General features: G+C 37.2%; 1 protein-coding gene across 1 annotated transcript in view; it reads left to right on the forward strand.

Annotated features, from left to right (window-relative positions):
• CDKL5 (cyclin dependent kinase like 5) overlaps positions 1–26,047 on the forward strand; it is an 81,685-nt gene that overhangs the window by 37,463 nt on the left and 18,175 nt on the right. Inside the window, exons 7-13 of the mRNA XM_058800330.1 lie at positions 2,315–2,405; positions 6,549–6,738; positions 10,221–10,301; positions 14,619–14,779; positions 17,017–18,040; positions 21,444–21,549; positions 23,523–23,646. Of these exons, the coding sequence (XP_058656313.1) occupies positions 2,315–2,405; positions 6,549–6,738; positions 10,221–10,301; positions 14,619–14,779; positions 17,017–18,040; positions 21,444–21,549; positions 23,523–23,646 (1,777 nt within the window). The remainder of the gene's footprint in view (positions 1–2,314; positions 2,406–6,548; positions 6,739–10,220; positions 10,302–14,618; positions 14,780–17,016; positions 18,041–21,443; positions 21,550–23,522; positions 23,647–26,047) is intronic.

Genomic DNA, 26,047 nt, shown 5'->3' on the forward strand with positions numbered 1-26,047 from the left:
TCAGGGCAGATTTAATCTGAAAAGGCGTCACACAACAGTAAAGAGGTGACACTGAAGCTCACAGTTATAACTTTGCTTTCTGTCTTGCCATCATCTTGCCACATCAAATCCATGCAGCACCTGGCCTGTAAAGTTAGGGGGTGATTTTTCAGGCCACATTAGCTGTTTCTGGACATAATAGCTCCTGTCTGTGACCAAGTTCAAATGGACTGGCCTGGAAGGAGGAGGATGAAACTTTCACCTGTTTATTCTTCTGATGCACAGGAGCTCATGTGCTACCAGATTCATGTGTAACATCAACACATATATTTATTTCTATTATGTTACAACTTTTTTCCTTTCTTCCCCTCCCCCTTTCAGCCTGGGGTTTCTCACATTTTGACTGTCCCATTTCTTCGGTGTAGCTCCTGATTATCTTCCTTCTGTTCTTTGAACACATGAATGAAAGATTTTCCACTGCCAAGATTAATCAGTAGCTTGTAATTTGAAACAGAAATGGGGCTGCCTAAGCAGTTCTAAATGTAGTAATATTTCAAAATTCAATCAATCCCCATGTTAGAAGTTAAAAAAATCCGTTCCACCTTTTCTGCAGTGGCACCAGTTATGTTCATTGGACTTTCTGGGAACAGATATGAATTCTTATGTTTGAATAGCTTTGAAATATCCATTCCTCATCATATTCATCCCATCTTTTACTTTACTAACACTTGAAGTGAGAGGTATCTTGCAAAAAGTAACAGCTGTAACCTATGTCATTAACAAATTTATAATTGTTTTCTATGGTCCACTAGTCTAATAATAATAATAATCTGCATCCAAATTTTTACTTCATCTTGTAGTAAATTAGTATTCCACAGGGGTGAGTAGAATTGGGCTTCTTCATGCTCAGCTTTGCACTTTCAGAATACTAAAAGCAATTTTAAAACTTTTTAAATTACAACCTTACAGAACATAGCTGAATGGAAAAGGCAATTTTGGCAGCTTCTGCAGAGGAACTCAGATATAAAGAAAAACATGTATTGCATTTAAGTAGCACTTACTGAGTCAGTAAATAAAGTTATGCCTTATTCTTCTGCACCACTTCGGAATTTTTACTATTCCTTCATTGATCATGCAATAATGAAAAGATTTACAGTGATTTCACTGAAGGGAAAATTTGAACTGTGTTTTACTGCCACATCCCAATAAGAAAGCATCTTGGAAATGCTGCTTCTGCATTTCCGTCCCAAAAGTTTGTCTCATTTTGAGCTTTAGTGAGGAGCTGACACATGTGGAGGCTTGCTGCTGAGATCTGTCTGTCTGTCTCACCTAATTGTTAATAATTTATTTGAAAACAGTAAGACTTGATACTTGTTGAAAATTGTGCCAATATCTGTCCTGGAGTACTTCTACATTAAAAATTCAGTAACATTATTGTAGTGCTTGGCAGACTTTTAATGAATGGAGGAGAATGAAAATAAAAGTTCAAATTATTCCTACAAATGGATTTTCCAGACACTTGTCTGTCAGCCAGGGGTCATAACTGTACACCTTAGGACAGTAGGGAAGTTTTGGTACAATTGCAAATAAGTGTATGTTTTAATTTTTTTTTTAAATTCTTAACAAAATTATGTGGATAAAGAAGTAATTTGGACATTCTTTCTGATCCTAATTCATGAAGAATCTTGTTGTGAATATGATACTAAAGCAGTTGGGAAGCCAAAACATGTGGAGTGAGCCAAGTGCAGATATAAACAGTATTGCTGGTTTTCCTAGACTCCTGCATTTTGCAGTTTTGAGGAGATGATAATTTTCCTTGCCAACCCCAGGAGGGAATGTCCTTAGATGAGAATAATATGTCATTTTTTGATCAGTTTAAAAAATCAAAGACAGTAGTAGTTAGGATCAATGACCAGAAGAGTGTAGTACACAAGTATGTGTAATGTTTCTGAATTTATGAATCTTCTTCTGCAAACAGCACCTCAGTGAAATTTAGTGTAATATTTCAATAGCTGACATGGCATACTGACAGTTAACTTTTATCAGTCTGTTTTGATTACATAATATCATACAGAGTAATGGCAAAACCCCACTGACTTGTGAGATAGCACACAAGTAAGGGAGTCAATAAAGCAGACATGCTGACTTTCACTGTTGTATCAATAAAAGCTTGCATTTCAGTAGACAAGCAGTTGTTGGAGACATCATTCTGCAGCAGGGGTTGTAAACAATTTGCTTCTATATAAATAACATGACCTCTTCCTGCCAAAATCAGTTTTGATACAGATATTGTTTTTAAAATGGGATACAATCTTTCTCACTGTCTCTCTGACAGGCTTTGCTCGGAACCTCTCTGAAGGAAGCAATGCTAACTATACAGAATATGTGGCTACCAGATGGTACCGCTCACCTGAACTCCTGCTTGGGTAAGAACACTTTGAGAGCTGCCATAATAAACCTCTACTGATTTTATAGGGGTTTTCAGCACCTTTTGTAAGCTTTGCCTGTGGAGAACTGAGTTTGATTTAAAGGCAAGGTTTCAAGAGCTTCCAGATTTTCATTAATTTTTGTTCATTTCCAGTAAGTCAGTATGAATCATCGACATATTGACCTGTCTTGAGATAAACAGTGTTTAACTGATCTAAATATTAAGCTGAATTATAAAAGATGTACTTTCAGCTCCTGCACCCCATCTCCAGCTCTTTCAGAAGAGGATTCCATGGTAGTGCTCTAGCCTGGAATGTTCCATCAGCCCTGTGGGAACATCACATAGCAATGGCAGTACAGCTTTCACAATGCAACATTCCTTGTTATCTTCATCCTTTGTGTCAGAACTATATTAGGAAGAAATTTTTTTTGCTCAGAGGTGGTGAGGCTCTGAACAGGTTGCCTAGAGAAGCTGTGGGTGCCCCATCCCTGGCAGTGTCAAGGCCAGGCTGGATGGGGCTCTGAGCATCCTGATCTAGTGGAAGGTGTCCCTGCCCAGGTGAGGGGGATTGGAATGGAATGATCTTCAAATGTCCCTTCCAACCTAAAACTTTCTATGATTCGGTGCTGTGATTTTCATTTGTAGTTACCCTTTGCCAGCCCTGCTGAAGTCACTCAAAAAGGAAGGTGCTAGCTTTTTACTAGTTAGGAAGAATTTATTGAAGGATGCTGTATTAGTCATTTTAATAAAGCACTGAGAAGTTACTATTGCATTGACTGCAGAAGTATTAGTCACATGAGTAGCCAGAAAATTTAGTATTGCTCCTTTATTCATCCGTAAAATGAACATTTTACTATCTCACAAGGTAAAACAGATTTTGAGATACTAAATGAACAAATTCAAGGGCAAAGAAAGAGGAAAAATTGGAGATCTGTGATATGTGATCTTCCCATTACAGTCAAGTTAAACAGAGCATTAATTTAAACTACATGAATGCTCTCCTAGAATACAATTGCAATATACAGTGCATGTGTATTTATATATACATATTCTTAAAACAAGGAACTGTTAGCCACAGGATGACTCAAAACATTTCTGGTCACTCCTAAAAGTCTTTAAGCACCATGTTAAGTGCTCCTGGGAAACAAGACTTTGTTGGAACATTTGATTAACACTGAGCTAGATATTTTTTGAACAGGTGAATAATGAAGTAATAATTACTCTGTCAATAAAGTCATCCCAGTGTTCCCAGAGCTGTGCTAATCTTAATCAAATTTGTTGGCAGTTGTTTTCTTATGTGCATAATATTATGTTAAAGTTGCTATTAAAAAACTCTAAGCTCAAATTTTCACTTTTTGGAGAAAACAGTAAAGCTTCTAGTGAAGTGTGTGTGTACATTTATAAGTATAAATAAACAACTTGGATAAATAGCATAAATTTTGACCTTTTTAGATTTTTTTCTGTCTCTAGTAGTAATGAGGATTTAGGAGGAAAGACATGAAAAGCTTGACAGACATAGTATTAGTCTGACCTGCATTTTCTGAAACTGTTTTGTTGGCAGAGGAAATTTAGCACGCATTATGTCTGTTTGTAGTTGACCAAATCTGTTTTATTAGCTTGTAGAGAAAGGGAGGGGATTTTTGTATTTAATGTTTCAATTGTGCTGGTGTATGTTTTTAAAACCAAGTTTTTCTGGCAAAGTGATGCCTGTTTCTTGGCAATCCTGTTCTATTTCCCATGCATTCATCTTTCCCATTCCCCCTTTCCTTATATTTACCACATTTTTATAAGCATCTAATATTCAGAAGTCTTCACGGGTTTATTAACTACATTCAGTTTAACAAATACAGTTTTACTTTTTCAATTTTGAAAATGTGTCCCCGAGAGGTTTCTGTTTAGTGATAACATTCAAGACTTAAATTTCAGGAGACGAAAGAAATTGCCCCATAATTATTCACAGAACATCTAAAATCTACTCATTTTGGAGAGCCTCAGGTAACTGCTGTTAGTGGAGTACTCTGTACCCTTTGATGACAAAATATTGCTAAAAGCCAGTAGATTTTAAAGCATTCTAAATTACTGGATGAAAACATGTTTTGGAGAATCTAATAAGTGCAGGCATAGACTGTAGTGCTTCTCAGGTATGGTCTGTCTGTGCTATAGGAGTTATTTTCATTTTTCCAGCCATGTCACTCTTGCATTTTTTTGTCTGCTGTGATCTGACCAGACTGATCCTGACAATCAGCAGAAAAAAAGTCTCGAGTTTGCCTTTTCAAATAACAACGTTGCAGGTTGTGCTGCCTTAAGAAATGGCTGTTTTCTGATTTGTTAGTTTGACTACAGACTAATAGTGAAAAGTTCTTAACTGTAGTTCAGCTTCCTTTGTTCTTGAGAGCAAGGAAAGGTAATGGTCCATGCCTCAAAGGAGTTTTAGCCCATCCCTCATTTGTAACCCCAGCTTGTTCTACACTACCCCAGTCTACAGCAACCTTTTCCCCATTTCACATTTTAGTGGAGAAAACTGTGTATTAAAGGAGTTGCAAACAAAGATGTGTTTTTGTCATAATAAAAGGGGAAGATTTTTATCTGTACTCTCACTGTTTTGCCTGCAGAGCCTTGGCTTTGAAGTCCATTTTTTGCCTGTGTTGCCTTGTACACTAAGACAAGCTGGGCCTTACTTTGAGTCATTCTGACCTGGTGGGTGGGTTGGACTAGCAGCACCCTAGAAGGGTCAAACACTGAGTCTCAGCAAATCCACCGGGAGCCACTGTGCAGGATTATGAACCCCAAACAAATAATGAGCCCCACTGAGCAGTATTGGTACATGAGAATTGTGACATGGTCTGCGTTGCCTCTGGTGGTTCTTTGTTGCAGTCTCTTCCAGTGGGGCACAGTTTTCATTTTGGGATGGTTGTTGTGAGAGGAGTACAGTGTCTCATGGCACATTCTCTAAGGCAAGTGGTTCTTGAAGTTTTGGTGCCTTACTTCAGCCTTCTCAGCTGCCACAGAGTCCTGCAGCTGTTTCACTTGGGCTATTGTCCAGCTAGAAATGCTTTCTCACCTTCACCTAAAGGGTTTACTGTTCCTCTGTCCAAGTGTCCTCCCCACAAGTGGAGTAAATAATCATGAGTAATCAATGGGGAAGAGTCAAACTATTTTTTTTTTATGTTTTTCTCTAAACGTCATAATCAGCAATATAAGGAAGGAGCAAAGGACACAGATTTAGGATAGGATTTGTCACCTGCAACTCTTGGTGCTGTCTTATTCCAGAAGAAGACAAGCCAGCTGTAACTTAAATCTCTTGAAACAGAGTTTGAGTTACTGGATTACAAGTTTCAAAAAGAGGAGACACAGTGAAATATGTTTTCAGTTCAATCTTTGTTCCAGATTTTTAATTTATATGCCTTTTTTTTGACATGAAAAGCATTCCCCAGTAATTTTGTTGAAAATCTAAACATTTGAAAGACATTATTGGAATAATATGGATGTTTACAATTTTTTTTTTATGAATTCAGCAAGCAAGAATTTGAGTGTATAAAAAAGAGCTCTCCCCAAACCCCAGCCTGTGGCTTTGCTCCCAAACAGGAATTATTTTATGATGCTTTCATTCCTTCCTCACTTGTTTTTCTATCAAATAGTTTTCAGGAGAACTCTGTTTTCTCCCTAATTAAAATTTTTGTGTATAAATGCTGAAATAAAGATTTCTTATAATTTCTCTTTTCCCAGTGGCCAGACCCAGGATGCCCATCCACCTATTAAGCACAATCAAACAAGAGATGTAGTGCAGGAACAGAGTGCAGGCATGAGCTCTAGAGAGAAGGGAAGTTAGCGGTAGTTTAACTGTGAGCGGAGAATGCTTTGTAGTCAAAAAGATTATTCTTGTATATAAGATTTTTCAAAAAGAACAAGGTCCCTGGGGGCACTTGAGAATCCATCTCCTGCCTTTTCAAGCAGTGATAGATACATCAGGAAATCTGGGGCAGAAACAGAGGGCTTGATTTTTGAGGTAGTTTCTTAAAATCAAAGTTTGTTTTTCTGTGTTGTGAGGGGGAGTGCCATGGGGACTACGGCCAACGGATTGAAGCAGCTCAGTGAGCAGGCAGTGGCAGTGGGTGACAAACATTTTCTTTTGGCTTGGCAGAGCCCCGTATGGCAAGGCTGTGGATATGTGGTCTGTAGGCTGCATCCTGGGGGAGCTGAGCGACGGGCAGCCGCTGTTCCCTGGCGAGAGTGAGATTGACCAGCTCTTCACCATTCAGAAGGTGCTGGGCCCGCTGCCAGCCGAGCAGATGAAGCTCTTCTACAGCAACCCACGCTTCCACGGCTTGCGGGTAGGGGAAAGCTTTGTTCTTTTTTCTTGTTTTTCTTATTTACTTGTGTGAGTTGCTGCAAAGGTTCTTTACATTTACATTGTGCGTTATCTGCTGCCTACGTTTCTGGGTAAGTATAGGATGTAGAGATTATAAGGCATTCATAAGTCAAAGCAAAATTCTGATTACACCAGAAGTGAGTATTGTAAGTACATTTGTTTTCTTTTTAAAAGTTGTTTAAAGATTTTCTTTCATTTCTTTGATATTTTTGGCTTGCAGTTTACCTCTTATACCCAATCTAACATTGCCCAGCCAGGTTTGCACTGGAAAGTTTAGTGGCAAAGCTCTGTAATGTTGTCATTATGGTGCAGGAGTTCTGTTGTCATTACATTACAAGGGTTCCATATTGCTAGAATATCGTACCTCCTTGATGTTTCTTGTAGGCAGCTCCTCCAGGCACTGATTCTTCCTTGTCCTCACAGCAGCAACTGACTCCAGCTCCCCTCAACCAACCAACCCACTCTTTTATAACACTCTCCTTATTGGCTACAGCTGTGGCCTGTTAACATCAGGCCTGCTCCTAATCCTTTATAATTAACCCAGCTGCAAGTCTTTAGGGGGTAAGATTACTTTCTATACTACCTTTGTTTACTAATATTCTATCCCCCTACTGTGTAAGATCAGGATGTGGAAAATTCAAGACTGCTGTCTATAACTGCTGTCTAGTTTGTTGGGAAAATTGGAGCTGCAGATGCTGCTATCATGGCAGAAGAGCTTTCTGCCTTTTGACTTACATTCCTGGAGAGTTTATGTAAGTCTCTTGAGTAAAAAAGCTCTTCCTACTGGCAGCATTGTTCTCTTCAAGGATTTGCCAGTATAATATAATGACAGAGACCCACTAGTGTGAAGTTCTACCCAAGCTGGGATATGCAATATGGCAAAATACCAGTATCAATAAATAAGTAATAGCTCTGTTACTTTTAACAGTACCTGGTCAGTGATTGTACTCATGTTTCCTCATAATTCAGTTTTGGTTGTCCTTTCTTTATTGGTGAATGTTGCTTGGAAAGGTGAGTTTATGATCTTGGTAATATTCTGAAATCAGTAGTGTAAATCATACAAAGAGACATATGAAGGTTTTAGGAGACCTGATCTGTGCTAAAGACTCAAGATTTGAGTTTTACACTGAGATAGAGAAAACGTGAGAATGTGAAAGGGAAGGAATGGGGACCTAGTTCTCTTAAAGCATGTTCAAAGTTGCCAAAAATTTGTTTTAGCTCACAGTGATAAGAAAAGAGTTGGCTTAAGGTGTTAGGGTATTTATTTTAGGTATAAGAATAACTAATTCTGAAGAGATTTTGTTGAAGTTTGTAGACCCTTCAAGAGTGGAGGGTTTAAAAAAATTATTAGACAAGCATTTCTTCCAAGGTCCTGTTTGAATTTCATCCTGTTTAAAACAGTGGGTTGGACGGTGTTTTTGTATGAGAAATTTATAACCCCTTCTCAGGAAAACAATGTTTTAAAAATTGTAAGCAAAATAAATTATTGCCTCTTCAACACCATTTTACAGCATTTCTGATTGTGCAGTGTAATCTTGTTTGTACAAATGCTGTGATGTCTTAAGATGAAATATCTTTGTTTTGTAGCTTTAAAATACAATAATTCAAGAAGACAGCACAGACTAATGTGATTAGCACAAGGTTCAGAGTTATGAGTCTCTGTTCTCATCCTGGATCAGTGGTTTAGTGCTTGGCCTCAGACATGTTCCTGCCTTCTTAGTCCCATCTGTAAAGTCAGGATACTGCTGATGTGGACAGGAACACATGGCTCCTCATAGAGAGCACTTTTTAGAATTGAATTAAAGTCTGAATAATGGCTTAAATATTAAAAAAACCTACCATTTTTTTAATATTATATGCATTAGTTAATTAGTGGGAAAAAATTATCCTGTCCTATAAGACAGCCTTAAAAGTACATTTTTTTCTGAATGTAGCTCAATTTTCTGAATGTAGTGCTTATAGTGAAAGATTTCCTGTTGCAGAGCAGATAGTAGGTATGCTGTTTATTACTTACATATTGGTAAGCCAATTATTTCTTACAAGCTGGATTTGGTGCTGGATATTCTCAAGATAGAAACTGGCCCAGGATGTGAAATTTTTTGTCCATATGCTTAGACTTCGTGAATTTCTACATTACCCTAAGTGAATACTACCATATTTTAAAATAGGATTTTAAAAAATTCTCTTCAAACACTCCAGCATGGATCCAAATGCACATTTGCAAACTTGTCTTTTCTTTCTACTCATACCTTCCATACATAAACACAGTTTTCCTTGCTCCTGAGGTTTAGGGAGTATTTAGTGATCTCTCTTCAATTCTTTTGAGGAGGAAAACATCCAGGGTATGTTGAAGACATAAGGAAGTAAAATAATATGGGATCAGAAACTACCAATAGGCTCATGACTTTACAGAAAAGTGTGAGTGGCAATGTAGGGCTATAAATATTTGTTCCACCAATAAGTTACATGAAGAATGTGAACAATTACAGTGACAAGCCCCTGGTGGTTTGCATGGCTTTGGCACATTTTCCTGTTTCCCTGATCATTATAGATATAAAAGCTTCTTTATGATTGTCACTCCACAGGAAGACACAAACATTTTACAATTTGGTTTAGGTTAAAATTGGAGGAAGCATGAAAGCCTTGTTTTACCTAAGCCACTGTTGAGGCTCAATATAGCAGACTTGAACTTTAAAAAATTCTCAATTATTGGTAAACCACTTCAAAATAAAGCAAAGTCAAAAGAAAAATACAGAGACTATTTAGGAATAAAAGCATTCAAACTAATGTTCTTCTGTTTTTCTTCAAAGTTCACAAGATGTAATTTATGAAAAGTAACACTAGTACAACTAATGGATGCCCCCAGCAGTGTGCACTGCTTCTCACGGTGTTGCCAGCAGCATGACCACAGCAGTAACCCTGAAACTCAAATCCTTGAGCTTTTGCCTTTTTTCACTAAAAATACTCGGAAATTGTTCGTTAATCTTTAGTATTATGTTAATGTTTTGTATTATTTAGTAATGTTTAGTTTAATGTTTAGTATTATTAATGAATAGTAATGTATTTGCACTCTCAAATTATCTTTGAGCCATTGCTAAGCTTTTTTTAAAATAAATATGTTACTTATGTTAGTTCTGAATCTGTTTTAAACTTCCTGTAAATCATAGTGCCACAAAAAAAAAAAAAAATAGGTTGATTATTTCTCATTTGAGAATGATTTCTTGGCTGCCCTAACAATCAAGAATACTTTCTTTGGTTGACTAGATGCTTACCACACATCTAGAGTTATTTGTTTCACTATAATATTTTATAGTTTTCATAAACAACTAAATTTTTCAGTGCTTAGGATTCCCATTAATTACATGTCTTGATTAACTAGTTTCTATTTTTTAAGCATTTTATTCATTCATTACCTTGTTTTCATTTACAATGTATTTTTTACAGTTTCCAGCAGTCAATCATCCACAGTCTTTAGAGAGAAGATACTTGGGAATTTTAAGTGGTGTATTGCTTGATCTTATGAAGGTAGGAAAATGTCTTTTTTTCTGTCTGTGATATGTAGGAATATATATAAGTCACTTTTTACCTTTTTTCTTACATAATGCATCTTAGAAGGACTTTGGGACCTCCCTTTTTGGGATATTTTAATTCCACCATTGTTTGTGGTAAGGCTTGGTATTTCCTAGGAATCAGGAAAATATCCCTTGTAAATGCCAGGAGAGTCTGTTCAATATTAACTGATTTGACAAGGAATATGTAGCCAGACAAAGCATCACCACCATCCTTTTTAGGGTTGTGCATCCACACTGACATCCATGCACTGACTGCTGGAGTGTGATCATATTTAGATACATCCACAGAGTATTGGGCTGCCCTGAGTTGTTTTCCATTTGTTGTTGGGTAAGTGTGAGGATGTGGACAGTTGTCAAAAACAAAGTCGACACACCGGAGTTCTGGATTTTTATCCAAAATCTTTAATCTGCTTGCTGTCACCTGTACATGGTGTATATGTTAGTTGACTCTTCAGTCTGTTTTGGAACAAGTCAGCTAGTTACACATGGCCAAACTAGGTTATGGTCCTCAGAGTTCTTTTTATGTGGGATCAGGAGAAGCTCATTCCCCACAAAAACATTGGGCTTTGCATTTGTGCTGTGTTCCTAGTATGGAACACGTGTGGTTGTCCTTACTACTGTACTATAAAATTACTCCCATGGTAAGCTGCAGTACAACCCTCACATCATTTCATCCCCAGTGAGCTGAAGAAAGAAGTCATGGTATCCAAAATTAGGTTTATAATCATAGAACCGCCGAAGAATTAAAGGCAATATGGGACACACATGAAGTGTGGATATGGCTAATCAACTCTGAATGAATTGTGTGATCCCAAACCCCTCTGCGCCAGTTGTCTTGGAAAACAAAGATGCTTTGGGAAATACTTGGGTGTTTACTTGCTTTTAGTAGTATTGCTGTAGCCAGCAGAAATCCACCAAATTTGCTCTACTCTTCTTCAACACAGCCAGTTCAAATCCCTTTGATCTCCTTGCCTTATGAAGAGAGTCAGCATGGCTTTTATCTTGTTTCAAGGAGTCTGCAATATGATACACTCCAGTGCATATAATTACTTGTTTTGGTATTATACTTTCTCCTCTATTTTCTGATTCACAGAAACTTTTTTTCATAGTTAGTGTAGCTCAAGATCTGGTAGTTTATATTGCAGAACAGAAATGTCAAGATCAGTCTTAAGACCATTGTAATATTTACTGAGGGAGGGTTTATTTTCATTTTATCCTAAGTTTTATGTAATATTTTAGTGTCTTTTAGGTTCTTTTGTTATGATTTAAAATTTGCAAAGTTGTGAAACGAAGCACTTGAGTTTTAGGGAAGCACAGGTTTCCAAGTAATTTCATTCTTTTCATCTTTCCTGTTGATGTTTCTGCCTACAAGGTGAGAAAGGTCAGCAATTCTGTAGAGGGGATATTTTGTGTTTGATCTGCATTTCTTCATTCAGGAATCGGAGCCTTGTTAAGCATGTGCAGACGCCTACACGAGAGAACAGAAGGGACTTGTGGTTAAGTTACATGTTGCAAATGCTGCACATACTTTGTTGTGTGCCTGTCTCTTCTGCAGACAAGGGACAGTCTGACACATGTCCACACTTGTTGTGCTCCTCATTATCTGCACTCCCAGGGACCTCAGGTCAGATTACTAGATTATTGAATAACTCACACTTCAACTCATGCCAGCTGAAGTAGGGAGTTATTAACATATATCTATTTAGAGAGCATTTCTGGACTAGATTAATGATGAGGCACCAATTTGCCCTTGTTGCTTTGTTGCTGCTCCAGTCCTCTGTTCTCCTTCACAAGCCATGCTGGTTTGCAAGCATTAGGGAGTTAGGAACTGGTTTTGCATGTTATGACTTGGGAATAAAAGACATTGAGACTCTCTTCTTTATATCATCTGCCATTCAATTGTCTCTGCCATTCAGCACCAGACATGCATTTCCTCTGAGCTGTTTGCTAAAGAGAACACTTGTAGAACCCTTTCTTTTTACCCTTGGTTTTCTTCACTTGCCTTAGCTGGACTTTAGAGTGGCCTAACCTTTATGCTAATACACTGCTTTTATAGTCCATCTTTGTATCCTGTCCATCACTCTGGTTCTCACCCACTCCCTGTTTTGCATTTTTGTTTATTAGGAAATTCCCTGTTTAGCCATCCTGAACCTCTGAAAAAGATTGTGGTCTTCTGTACAGTAAGATGTTTTGTTCCTGAACTCAGATATAAATTTTCCATAAAAATCAATGGCTATCCTGTACATCTTTCCTCTTATGGTAGTTTTTCAGGAGATTATGCCTGGTAATTCCTTCTAGAAAATGGAATTTGCTTTCCTGAAGTCCCGGGTCTTATCTCTGATGTTTACCTTCCCACCTCTTCTTTCAGTCCTATCTGTAATGATCTCATGGGTGCTACAGCTCAGTGTCTTCTCTGATCAGATTTCTCACCAGTACTTTACTGCTGTTGAGCAGCAGCTCCAGTAAACTGAAGTCCCCTCCTTGGCTAATTTGCCTCTCCAGCAGCTGCACTAGGAAGTTTCCACCAATTCTAGAAATCTCCAGGAGCATGTACACAGGCTGGGTGTCAGGGTAGCTGAAGTCTGCTCTGAGGATGAGGATCTGTGACCAGAAGGCTTTTTTTCGTTGTTATAGAGAGTTTTCCTCTTCATCACCTTCATGCTCTTCAATGCATTGCTGGTAACAAACTCCCATCATAATGTACCAAATGTTGCTTTCCCTTCTAATCCCAACTAGAGATTGTCCATGGATAAACCTTTTGTTCCATGCTGACATTGGATATGATCCAGGAAGCCAATTTTATGGAGTGTCACTCTTCTCCCTGTCCATCCCCTTCCATCTGAGACCAGTTGTACCCATCAGTGACCATGCCTCAGCCATGAGCCCTGTCCCACTACTTCTCTGTGATTCCAGGCAGATTGCCAGCCTTGTGATAACCTATGGACTTCCAGTTCTCCTTGCCTGTCATCCAGCCTGTGTAATGTAGGCATTTGAGAGAAGCCTCTGGACACCCTCTCTCCTGCGGGGGAATGTGGGAATCACATGTGGCCTCCTCCTCATGTTTGTTCAGCCTTTTGAGCCACTGTAGTGATGAGCACCAGAAAAAAAGGGGGAAAGAAGTTGGTAATCATTGAGTACAGTGTGTGAGAAGGGAAAGGTGCTGCATACTGTATGGCCAAACTGCATAGGAGTTTGCTCACTTGCTTTGTTTCCTGAGCATTTGCCATTTTGAAGTACAGAGATCCTGTGAAGGGAAAGCCAGTTTGTGGTTGAGTGGCTGAATATGGTGTTAATGCAGTGTGTGTGTGTGTGTGTGTGTGTTTATGCATGTGTATGCATAGACACACATTGATTTCTCCTCTCTTAAATACATACAACCCTTAAGAAGTGGCTGGTTTTTTTACTAAATAGCCATTCAAACTTTTAACCTTGCTAACAGTCATGCATGTTTGAATATTCCAGTGTAAACTCTGTATTGCTTTTTTCCTGCAAGAAACCTTTCAAACTTCCCAAAAATACTCAAGGCCCTGTTTTCAAGTTTTGTGATTAAATATTTTCTACGTGTCAGGAAGTGTCTTTATTTAGAATCACAACTGATCTAACAGAATTATAAGGCAAGTGTTATTCTGAATGTATTGTAAACAATTTAGAGAATTCTTTGAAAATATGGGTGGACTTGAACTCTAAAAGCTAAAAACAGAACTCTTTTATTTGTGTATTTTTAAAAATACTAAATGTTAAAATAATGTTTGTTTTTGCATAAGAATGTTCCCATATAGTTGTTTTGTTTGTCTGTAAAGCCTGTTTCATTGCAGCATTTTATTACTGGTAAACTTAATGTTTTTGATTCCAAACAATGTTGTAAGGTTTATCCTGAAAAATACGTTTAAAATAAAAATATTTAAAACGTATATAGATAGATATAAAACATATTTTAAAAGTTTTAGATATCTTTGTATTTTAAACATACTATCACATATGTGTGCATAAAATTATATACATATAACACATATGGTGTTATATAAATAAACACATATGTGTTTATTTTGTATCATATGTAGTTTAATGCATCATGAAATTATTCTAGCAGTGATATCTAATCACAGAGACTCTGGAGATTAAAAAGCTACCCAGTAATGTTCTTTATTTTTTTGTGGTTTTTTTTGTTTCGGTTTGGTTTGGGTTTGGTTTTTGTTCTGGTTTCTGGGGGTTTTTTTGCTAATGTAAATACAGATACTAACATTTAAACTTTGGCATTTGTTTTTCAAAGAACTTACTGAAGTTAGATCCAGCAGATAGATATTTGACAGAACAATGTTTGAACCACCCTTCGTTTCAAACCCAAAGACTCTTGGATCGCTGTGGAAGTTCACCTTCACGGTCAGCTAAGAGAAAACCCTACCATGGAGACAGCAACACTTTATCTAACAGGTAAATGTAGTCTTGTCACTGTTACCACTGACATTTGCTCTGCCAGTGAGTGAGTTGTTGTCCTGCTCACACACAGCATCACCTACAAGAAAAGTGGTTGTTTGGCAGCTTAGGCACACTGAGATATGTGTGCTGTTCTGTGTTGCCTCACTGAGTAAAGGAAGCAGATGTAGTATTTACAGCTACATAAGCTGAAATTTTTGCTTACTTTCTGCATCAGGCTGCATGTGTCTTTTAAAAAAAGAGAGAGACAATGTTGAAGCCATTTCTGTGTATGACAAAGAAAAATAATTGGCTGATCCACCTTAAAAAAATGTTAGCCTTTTTCTTGAACAATAGGAATTTTGTGGCTTGGAAGATGCCCAAGATTCCAAAGGAATGCTCTTTTCTTTGGAATGCTACCATAGCTGTATATGTGCAAATCTGTCCAAGATTTTGATGTTTAAAAGCTAAAGTTCACACAGATTTGTAGCAGCTAAATGTCCTGAAAATTGTGCACATTGATCACCTTCCAAATTGGAGATGAACAGAATTTTTTTGCAGTTGCAGTTGTGAATTGTGTCTAGTCTATTTGACCTCAGACTCATAGCAGGATATGCTTGCTTGCTCAGTGACTCCCTTGCTGGACCCACATAGCTTGAGAGAAGCCACTTAATTTTCATACCTCAATGAGCCAGGTTTACTGCTGGATGAAATACTTCAGTACAAAAAGCTTCTTGGTATTGCTCTGATAAATGTGTTCATAAAGGTCACTCTCTGAAGTATGCAGAATATTTTAATATTCTATATGCAGGCTTTTAATCTTGGCCATGTTTTTCTTTAGCTTATCCTGTGAGATTAAAAAAAATTGCTCCTCTATTTTAAGACTCGGGATGACATTCACAATCTATGCTTTTTCAAAGATAGACACCAAAAAGTTTTAGCTGCCTTTACAGATGCTTAGAGTAGAAGTTTTACCATTAGACATATGGCAGCAGAAGGAAAGACCTACATCCACTGGAAACTTGTTCAAAAGTCTTGCCTAGTGAAAATACTAGGTTCCTCTATCTCTAAAATTTTGAAAAATACACTTGCTGTTAACAGGAAAATATTTTAAACTGCCATTAAAATTGCTTAAGTTTTAGGATCTGTAATGAAATAGATTATGAGATCACTGCAAGTGGTTAATACAAAAATCCTAGGTATAAAACCAGCCAGCATTATCCAATTATAATTAACAAAAGGATCAACAAAGGTACAGTGAGCTCTCATTTCAACCCTAGGTAATATATCTGAGTTACATCATGGATTTGTTACAGAAATAAGTTAATTGCTTATAGCCTGCCTAGGTCCATCAAAGCAAACAAGCACAGCTCCAGCACTGTTCAGTCTTGGCTATTGCAGTGCCTGCCTAAATCCAGAAGCTGAACTGTTTTAATGCCAGAAAACCCGAGATAATAATTCCTGCTCAAAAAAAATCAGTCTTGGGTATTGCAGAGCCAACTCATATCTCAGTCCTGTAGTCCCAACCCAGAAGAGCTAGGAAGGAGAGGATAAGGACACAACCAAGTAGCTCTGCACCAAGTCAGTCTGGTTGCAGAGCCTTTCAGCTGCAGCTTTGGAATGAGTTAATGTACCAAAAACTGGGATAGTGCCAAGTTCCACAAAAGCTGTCTTCCTGTGGTAGACCTGGTTTTGAGTTTGGTGTTCCAGGGCTAGCTCAGGCTCACTCCATCTGAACAATAACCTCTTTTCCCCTCCTTTCCTCTCCCCTCCTCCTCCAAACCAGGAATGCGCAAGATAGCCTGGAGCATTGATTGTATCAGGGCTTTTTGACAGTGCTGACATACATGATTGTTCTACCTTCCTTTGATATGCCAGGTGTATTTAAGATTTTTTCGATTGATATGCAGCTAATTTTTATAATGTAATGCTTCACTTAGCAATGTACTCACATCATACACACATGCATAAATGTGCAAATATATATTGGAATTTCTGTTATTAGATTTGATATCTTCAGGGGTTTTGTCAGCAAAATCATTAACCAAAGCACAGTTTGCCATCAGATTATAACCAGAAACAACTATGTACGAACACTTGCAAATCTGTTATTTTAGTGAACCTTCTCGTGCCTTAGTTGGCAATATTTGATCTTGGTTTTAAATGGCAACTGAAATGGGTCTACTTTTTTGAAGTTATTAATACATGAATAAGTAATCTGATATATTAATGCTTCTTTATGCATTTTAATATAGAAATCAAGCCAGCAAAAGTTCTGCTTTGCAGTCACATCACAGATCAAACAGCAAGGATATGCCACTAGGGGCTGGTGGGCCAAGAGAAGAGGGGCTTCCAGCAAATGAAAGCTTTTTAAATGGAAACCTTCCTGGACCTGCCCCTAGCCCAATGCACGCAAAAAAACCAAGCAACACACCTGGATCTGGCAACAAGGATATAGCCAATAATAACATGCCACATTTGCTCAGCCCAAAGGAACCAAAGGGAAAAACAGAGTTTGATTTTAATGTGGACACGAAAAGTTCTGATGGTTCAGGCACCAAGTACCTGAAGTCTAACACCAGATCTCAGCAGAACCGGCACTCCTTTATGGAAACCTCTCAGAGCAAAACGGGGACGCTGCAGCCTGGCGACAAGCACAGTCGCCACAGCTACATCGACACCATCCCTCAGTCCTCTAAGAGTCCCTCCTATCGGACAAAGTCCAAGAGCCATGGAGTTCTGACAGACTCTAAATCTGTGGGCAACCTTTCTGAGGCCAGGGCCCAACCTGCAGAACCAAACACCAGTAGGTATTTTCCATCCAGCTGTATGGACCTGAACTCTCCTACGAGCCCGAGCGCTCCCCGGCACAGCGATAACAGAACTATGCTCAGTCCGTCGGCCAGGAACAACCGCAGCGAGGGCACCCTGGACACTCGAAGGCCACCGACCAGACACTCCAAAACAATGGAGGAGTTAAAACTGCCAGATCACATGGATGGAAGCCATTCCCACTCTCTGTCTGCTCCACATGAATCTTTTTCCTATGGTCTAGGTTATACCAGTCCTTTTTCTTCCCAGCAGCGCCCTCATAGACACTCTATGTATGTGAGCCGGGACAGAGTGAGGTCAAAGGGCTCAGAGGGTGGCTTAAGCGTAGGGCAAGGGATGGCAGCCAGAGCAAACAGCCTGCAACTGTTATCTCCACAGGTGCAGCATAAGTCACTCACCAGGTCTGTTGGCTCATCACGAGAAGACTGTACAGAAGATTCTAATAGGGTTAGTCCAAAATATTGCCTCTTATTTGAGGGCTTACCTTTCTCTTTTTAACTCATGTGGGGCAGTGGCCTGCTTTCTGTCTTCTGTTTGTTTCTTTGCAGTTATTAATTTATTTGTCCTGTACTATATGGGGATTTTGTTAGGGGCTTTTTTTCAGAAGGGCTGAATATTTCAAGGTACTTTGAAAAAATGGGCTATGAATACCATTATCTTAAAGTATTGAAATGTGAGAATGGAAAAATCATCTCCAAAGTTAAAATTTCATTAGTTGTTTTTAGTCCTTGGTTACATGGTCTGATGTCATTTTTACTGTATAATTTTGTTAATTATCTTTCTCATTTGTGGTTTTATTTAGCTTTTCTATATGTATTTCTGTTACAAATGCTAATGTTAATTTTTGAAGCCAGTGATTCATTCAGGTATAGCAGGACATTATGGCTGAAATACCCTAATTTACTAGAGAAATATCAAAGCTTGCAATATTTATTTAGATTGGTATGATAAATAACTGGTGTAATCTAGAGATTTCATGTTGTAGTGCCACTGGTAAATTGACTCCTCACAGTGGTTATTGTCAGTGGATACCTGGTTGTGTTTTCCTGTGAGCATTAATTACAGAGTAGAGGACAGGCTGGTTCTGGTATTGATTTACATTTGTTACACAACACTTCTGAATTATCTCATGTTTCACACATCAGATATGTAAAGAGGATTGTATTTATTCTCAGAGCTTTAAATTTCTCTATTAACAAAATGGTGCAGAGACAAATACAAAAATGAGTGTTTGTTTCTCTATGCCTACACCTGTGATAAACTGACTTGTAAGGAGAGAGCATCTAGTTCAGATTTGTTGAACAACTGAAGAAAGTCCAAGACCTGCAAATAATATTTAAGGTCCAAAGATTATGGTTTACTATGAGAAACTAAAATACTCTGCCCACTTAGTAGTTAATCTAAGAAATATGTGTAGCTGACCTAATAGGGGTCTACAAGTACCATAAAAAGAAGAGTTTCAGGTAGTGGTTGTCTCCTCATCCAGCAGAGAAAAAACAACATAATATGTTTTTTCATCCGTTGCACATCTCCTCCATTCAAGTTTATGAGTATTCAAACATGAGAAAAAAATCAAAATAAAAGTGCAGATGAATAATAATTTTAAAAAGCTACCTAGAAGGGATTACAGAAGCTCCATTTCAAAAACAGTTTTTTCCTATGTACTTATTTTTATCTCTCATTTCAGTCAAATTAAATGTTACTTATTTTTCAGGACATTATTTGGAAGGGCAGTAATATCAGTGTTTCAGTTTTTGATAATAAAAGGTCACACTGTCTTGTATTCTTCAGTTCATTTTCTGCATTATGCAGCAGATAGTAATTTGAAGTAATTTTAATTTTATTTTGTACTATTTAGAGGCCAGTTGTTTTTATTGGATCATTCTTTGTCATTGAAAATGGGTTGACAGATTTTTAATTAGAAAAATATATGTGTATTGTAATGCTTATGTTTTTGTTCATTTTCATTTGCTTTGGAAAGTCTGTTCATTCAAGATAAAGAATTTTATCCCTTATGGACAGTATTTTTAAAACTTCAGCCCTCACTTAGTGCTCTTAAATCTGTATTTCAACCATTAGAAGTGTGAAAGGAAAATTACTTTTCTGAAATGGATGCTAAGGCTGTGAATTCACAAAGCTGTTTTTTGTTTGTTTGTACTCCTCTCAGTAACAAATCGAATTGTCAATCTTCTTATGCCTCATGAAGGCATTTTCCCAAAGAAGTCATTCTTTGGCTCCTTCCTATCCTCATTCCCCCCCCCCTTCTACATTATGCATTAAGAGTCAGAAAATTTCACTCCCTTCAGGATTAGTGAACTAAAAAACTCATTAATAGTATGTGTTCTCATAGATTCTTTACTGGTTTCATACATATTTTTTCTGATCAGTTCTCCTAGGCTTTTTTCCTCTGCTCATCTTTGGTGAAGTTTCCTCACTTCTACGTTTCTAGTTTCTCATTGATTTTCTTCTTAGAGCTCTACCAAGTCTTTTTAAAGAAAACCATTCTTTTTTTTTGCCAAGCTTTAAATCTTACTTAAGAAAAAAATCAAGAAAAATCTCTAATCCAGTCTTAGTTTTAGGACTTTTCAAGTCTCAACACAACAGTTTTGTTTTAAGCGGGTTTTTTTTACATGTAAATTAAATGTACACAAAAAGGGTTAAGCAGAAAAAATCAAATACAAGTTGCTATTACTGTCTCATGTTTGAAATTTAACTGCTGATAAAAAAAAGAGGTATCTAATACAAGTAGTAATTTAATCAAATGCTTCAGCCTCTTGTAAATTTTAGAAGAATCCAGCTGGGATTTGAAGCATTGTTTTAGCTGCAGTTCTGCACTCAGTTTCAAGCTTTGTTTTCTCTGAGAGAGTGAGACCAGAACTTCATCCACAAAAAGCAAAGTAAATTTTGCAAATCACTTGTGCAGTGAATTGAAATCCCAGTTTTTAGTTTTGGTTAGGTTTTTTTTGTGACTTTTGTTTTTAACCTTTGTCCTTCTTGGACATTCTAGATTTCAGTTAGCACAGGGGTTTCAGAAGTTTCCTAAGGGGTCTTGGAGAGAGCATTAAATTTCATGTGGTCATTCCATACTGAGGGAAAAGTTGTAGTTTCTGATTCGTTTAAGAGTGGGGTTAAGTCATATTTGGTGGCTAATTATGTGCATAAGGATGTTTCTACTGGCTCAGATAAACTTTTACTTGAAGTACTTCCAGTACTGTTTTCAGGAAAGTAGAATAAATTAGGGGTAATGAAATGCTTTTAGCTGTCCTGTCTGACTGAAGAACTTTGCCTATAAATTTCTTAGTTCAGAGACTTTCTAATATTTTGCATACAGTAGATTTTTGTGATTGTTGGTACCTCTAGGTAATGATATTGAGAGATAAGAGATGATAAGCAATGATAGTGCTTTGGTGTTGCAATTATCTCAATTAGATACATTCCTATCTGCGTTTTAGTGTTTGCCAGTAGCAGAGTGACCAGATTCCATCAGAAATTAATTTAACAAGCCTCCAGTAAAAGATTCCTCCAGAGATGTTTGTTTACAACATCTTACAGTTGTGTTTCATTCAGGTTGAAATTCTGAGGGCCTGAATCAGGTTCATGTCTTTAAAATTACAACTTAGAGGTGAAATTTTGTTAATGCCATTTTTGTCATTTTGGAAAGAAGCAAGCAAGCAGCAAAACCAAATAATTATTGATTACATAGTCTGTGATTTGATATTTGCAGTTATTATTAATATGAAAGGAAAATTGTGTGGTGAATTTGGAGTTTTCTTGCTTATGTATATTGGTTTAAAACTGAAAATCAGTTTACAGTCTTTCATTTTAAATAGATTATTGTTCTTTTGCATAGGGTGGAGCATATCATGATCCACACACAGAAGATGGAGCATCTACTAAGGAGAATAGAATTCTGTATAATGACCCTGTTCCAAGAAGAGTTGGCAGCTTTTACAGAGGTAATTTCATGGTGGATCTTTCAAATTTAATCCAGAATTTTAGCATGGAATATAAATTGAGTACTAGAAATTAATGCAGAGAATTAGTATGAATAACTACAAGGGTTTATTGGAACAATAATTGTTACTCAGCTTTCAGAGGATGAGTTTGCAGGAACTGCATTGGTACTGTATTGTTTATTTGTAAATGATAGCTCACTTTAATTGGAAATTACATCCACTGCAGTACCTTGTGAAGCAGGATATAATTTATCAGGGCAAAATGAACAAAATTAATATTACCAAAGTAGGCAGTTAATTAATATTTTAAATTTTTATTTTCAATTCTTATAAAGACTCTATTTATACCTATGCACTTGTAGCACATAGACCTACTTAGTGATCTGTTTCAGATACTGTGTTACATGGAAATGTAGCTCTAGCTTTTATGGCTTGAAACTTGTGGCATTTCTTTTGTTAAAACTTATTAAAGATCAGGGTTTCCTACAAGCCAAGAGCACACTTAGATAATTCCAGTTCAGAATAAATAATAAAACAGGTCTGTGTATGGGCACACAAATAGATACTGTTCTGTTATGGCACACAAAAGGTGGTGGTTTCTGAGCAGCTGCCTCATGGCTAAACCTGGGTAATTGTTTTGAAAAAGATGATAAGAGGCTAATTACTGCAAGTGTTAGGAGGCTTGTGGGGCTCCCCTGAACCTTAAGAAGTCCCAATCAGCTGAAATTCGCTTATGAGTCACTTAATAACCTTAAGCAGAGTCACAAATCTCCTTCTGATCCTCTTCAGGTTGATCACTTGGCTGATGACCTGATTTGGACACGTTAAAATCTGAGAATCCTTGCAAGCATCCCACTGCAATATTAAAACCTGTGAGCAGAATTAAAGCTTGTATTGTTTTGAGTGATGCTTTTGAGTGTTTGTGTTGCAAATGCTTAAGAATTCTCAGTCCTGAATTGCTTTCATTAATTCATAGAAAGCTCCTAAAATTGTACATGGATTATCCTTCATTTTATATATAGTGAAACAAAAGTTCCAAAGAAGAATGACTTTCATAAATCATGTGCTAAAGAAACTGCAGAGCTGGGGTTTATTCAATTCCTTGTTATAAAAAAGAGGGGTTTTCCTCTTCAACTTTATCAAACAAATATATTTTAAATAGACTTAATTATTGCTTTGGGAATATGATATTATATTTAAAATAATACTTTGATAATAGTATATGCAAAACTGGTGATAATAATATAAGCAAGTTACTGTGAAAAGGGTAAATCCTTATTTATATAAATTTAACCTTTGTATTAGAGCAGTATTTATTAGCATATACTTTTGTACTGCAGCTTGAACAAAACCTTACAGATGCTGTTTTGATATACTGTGTAATGTGGTGCTGCACTGATGTTCCAACTAGTGTCTGGTCAATTTTTAGTCCACTGCAGGTATTTCTAGTGATATTCATAATTCTGATAAATTTATGTTCTGTATATTGTGTATTTTCAAAAGCACAGAATGTCTGTTTGAAAAATACATAATATCTAATTTTGATGTTTTAATTTTTAGTGCATTATCTCTTAGTTACATCAAAAATCAAAAATTTTTTTTCCAAGATGGGTGCTACATTTTTACAGTCTAAAGTGAAGACTGAGTGTAGACTGTAGTGTTTCATGTCTTTAGTAACAGTATTCCAACCTCTTATTCTCTTTCCTGTTTTTAAATATCAATCACACTTAGAGCTCCCTACTAATAGAAGTGTTCTCAAGTCTAATAAGACTTTAAGTTCAGATGATGGTCTCATTTTACAACCAATATTACCCTGCAAGGATCACAAAAATCAGCTTTCTTTTCAATCATACACAAAACACAACCGTGTCTTTGCTCTCCTGTCACTGTAAGAGGCAGAGAGGGAGCAGAGAGGTGGGAGCTGGGATTTTTGGCAGAGCTCAGTGTACATTGTTTGCTGTTCCCCTGTTCAGTTCCATCTCCACGGCCAGACAGCACCTACATAGAGAACAATGTGTCCAGCAGAGCCTCGGTGTTACCAGCAGACAGCAGCACGGTGACAAACCACCCCAAGAGACAAACCACCTTTGACACCTGGTGAGTTGGAATGTGCACACACGTGTAGAGAATGGCAGGAAAAAATGTGCTTTTAACAGGAGGGACAAAAACCTCATGCTTTTCTCAAGGTTTGCAACTGTCCATGTGCTTAGTTGCTTCCTCCAGCTATAGCAGCAGAGCATGGCATGTTTTCTGTCCCCTGTTGAGCAGCAAGGAATCCTGCATTGCACCCATAACATGAATGCATTAAAGTTGATATACTTTTGTCCAATTCTTCACAAATTTTTTCCCTGCTATTAGTCTTTAGGTAAAGATAGTACAAAGTGCTTGTGTGTGTAGTATATATATAGAAATTTGTGGATTCCAGAAGCATGATTTGTTAGACAAGTGGAAAAAATATCAAAATGCATGTTTCCATATATAAAGTACTATATTAATGAAGAATATTTTCACCCTACAATGGGTACCGCTGCTCTCTTTGTTTATACACAGAAGGAAATGAATACATTCTATGGGAAAATGGATTAAGTGACATCTTAATGGTGTATATTGATTTTAAAAGATTAAAAGCATCACATGGCTCCATTATATAACATAGAGCACCTTAATTATGCTAATAAAATAACAGCATATACATAACTTTGCAGGACTCAAAGGGAAATAGTTTTGTTTCTCTTAGAGCTGTTTGGCTCTAAAATACTCCTAATCTTAGACTTTTTTAAATCACAATAAAGAATATTGAATAAAAATAAGGAGATGGAGCTCACAGGATTGGTGAGAGGAATGGGCTGCATATATTTTCATGGTTCAGTTATGCTCTATACCACTCTCTGAAACACTTCTCTCTGAAAGGGCCATAAAGTCATGCTATCTAAACTGTTTTCAGTGGTTTGTTGACTTACTGTGTTTTCACACAAATAACCAGAGAATTATGTGCTTAAAGAGAAAGGGGGGTGGTGGGTGGTGGACATTTGGTATTTCAGCTTGTGTTCAGGTGTTATACCTATGTCAGTAATAGAAGATGTTTACTCCAGAATCCTTCTCACCTGCTGTGATTCACTAGAGTCTGCTTCCTGTCCTTCAGTAGCTCCACCTACATCCATTTTCTGGAATTAGCTGAGGAAAGCGGTCATTTATGTAAAACGGTGGTGCTTATGTTGTGGCTTGTGTGGCTAAAGAAGGTATTTATTCCTGCTCTTGAACCCTTTGACCATTTTACATTTTCCTTCATATCTGGATCTTTCTATCTTGCATATAACATAAGACAACTGGAATCTTGTTTTGCTTTATATATCATTCAGCAGTATAATGTCTTGACTGCAAAGAAACATATAATGTTACTTTAACTCTGAACTGAAAAAAAGTCGTGTGTGCTATTAGAGCTGGTTGGGAATATTTTTTATGAAGTACTTTTTTGTTGTAATGCCAAATTACCAAAACCAAAACTTTTCGAAGGAAGTGGCTGATAACCACTAACCTTTTATTGTGAAGATTCTTCACCTCCAGGATGGAATTGCCAGTCACCAGAGATACTCTCAAAATAGCAAATATTTTGGAGGCAGCATTATTTTTTAGAATGTGAGGAACTTGAGTGCAGGGTCTTTGTTATTTAAACCAGAGGCTTGAACCAAGATCTGAGATCTAACAAGTGAATGCCCTAAAACAGAAGTTAGAGGTTATTCTGGAGGACATTGTCTGAAGCTGTTTCATCTTGTTAAAACAGTGAAAGGACCACAGAGGTGCTAAATATGGCCTTGTGAAAAAGGCCCTTGATTAACTTTGAAACAGTTAGATTTAAGTCCTTGTTCCAAAGTACTCAAATATTTTCACAAAGGGGAACAGCTCCTTTGAGAGAAGAACCCACAGAAGAATGAGCATTTCTTCATATGAAATGGAAGAAATAGCAGTAGCTACAACACCAAGTTCCTGCTATTTTGGCATATGCTTACCTTTATCTTTTCTTTTCCTACTCCCTATTTTCCTGAAATGTTTCCTGCCCAGCTCTACTTGCTAACTCTGTTCAAGTTGTCCTGGCAATGGTCTAATGTTGCAAAATTGTTCTGTGCCATAAATGCAGCTTAACCCAATTCCTGAGTAGTGAAGAGTCTGTGTTCCTCTACCTAATTTTCTGTATAGAAGTTGTGTAAATGCTTATGAAAATGTTGAAAGCTCTGATGGAATGTGATTCTGCTTACATCAATTTTATGATGAAGTAATTATTTGATGTTTGAATAACATACCTAACTGGTACATGACAATTCATTTCGAATTATGAGTGACATGTATTCCACCTGGACTTGCCACTACTGTAAAATATTGCTTCTCATACTATTGCTCTGTGTTGCCTTTCTTCTGTCAAAGATTCTGTAAATGTTTGCTAGACTGAATTGTCACAGATGTTCCCCTGTCTTTGTGTGCATTTTTTTTGCTCTGTCCCCAC

The sequence above is a fragment of the Ammospiza caudacuta genome, chromosome 2, assembly GCF_027887145.1.
Source record: "Ammospiza caudacuta isolate bAmmCau1 chromosome 2, bAmmCau1.pri, whole genome shotgun sequence".
NCBI lineage: Eukaryota > Metazoa > Chordata > Aves > Passeriformes > Passerellidae > Ammospiza > Ammospiza caudacuta.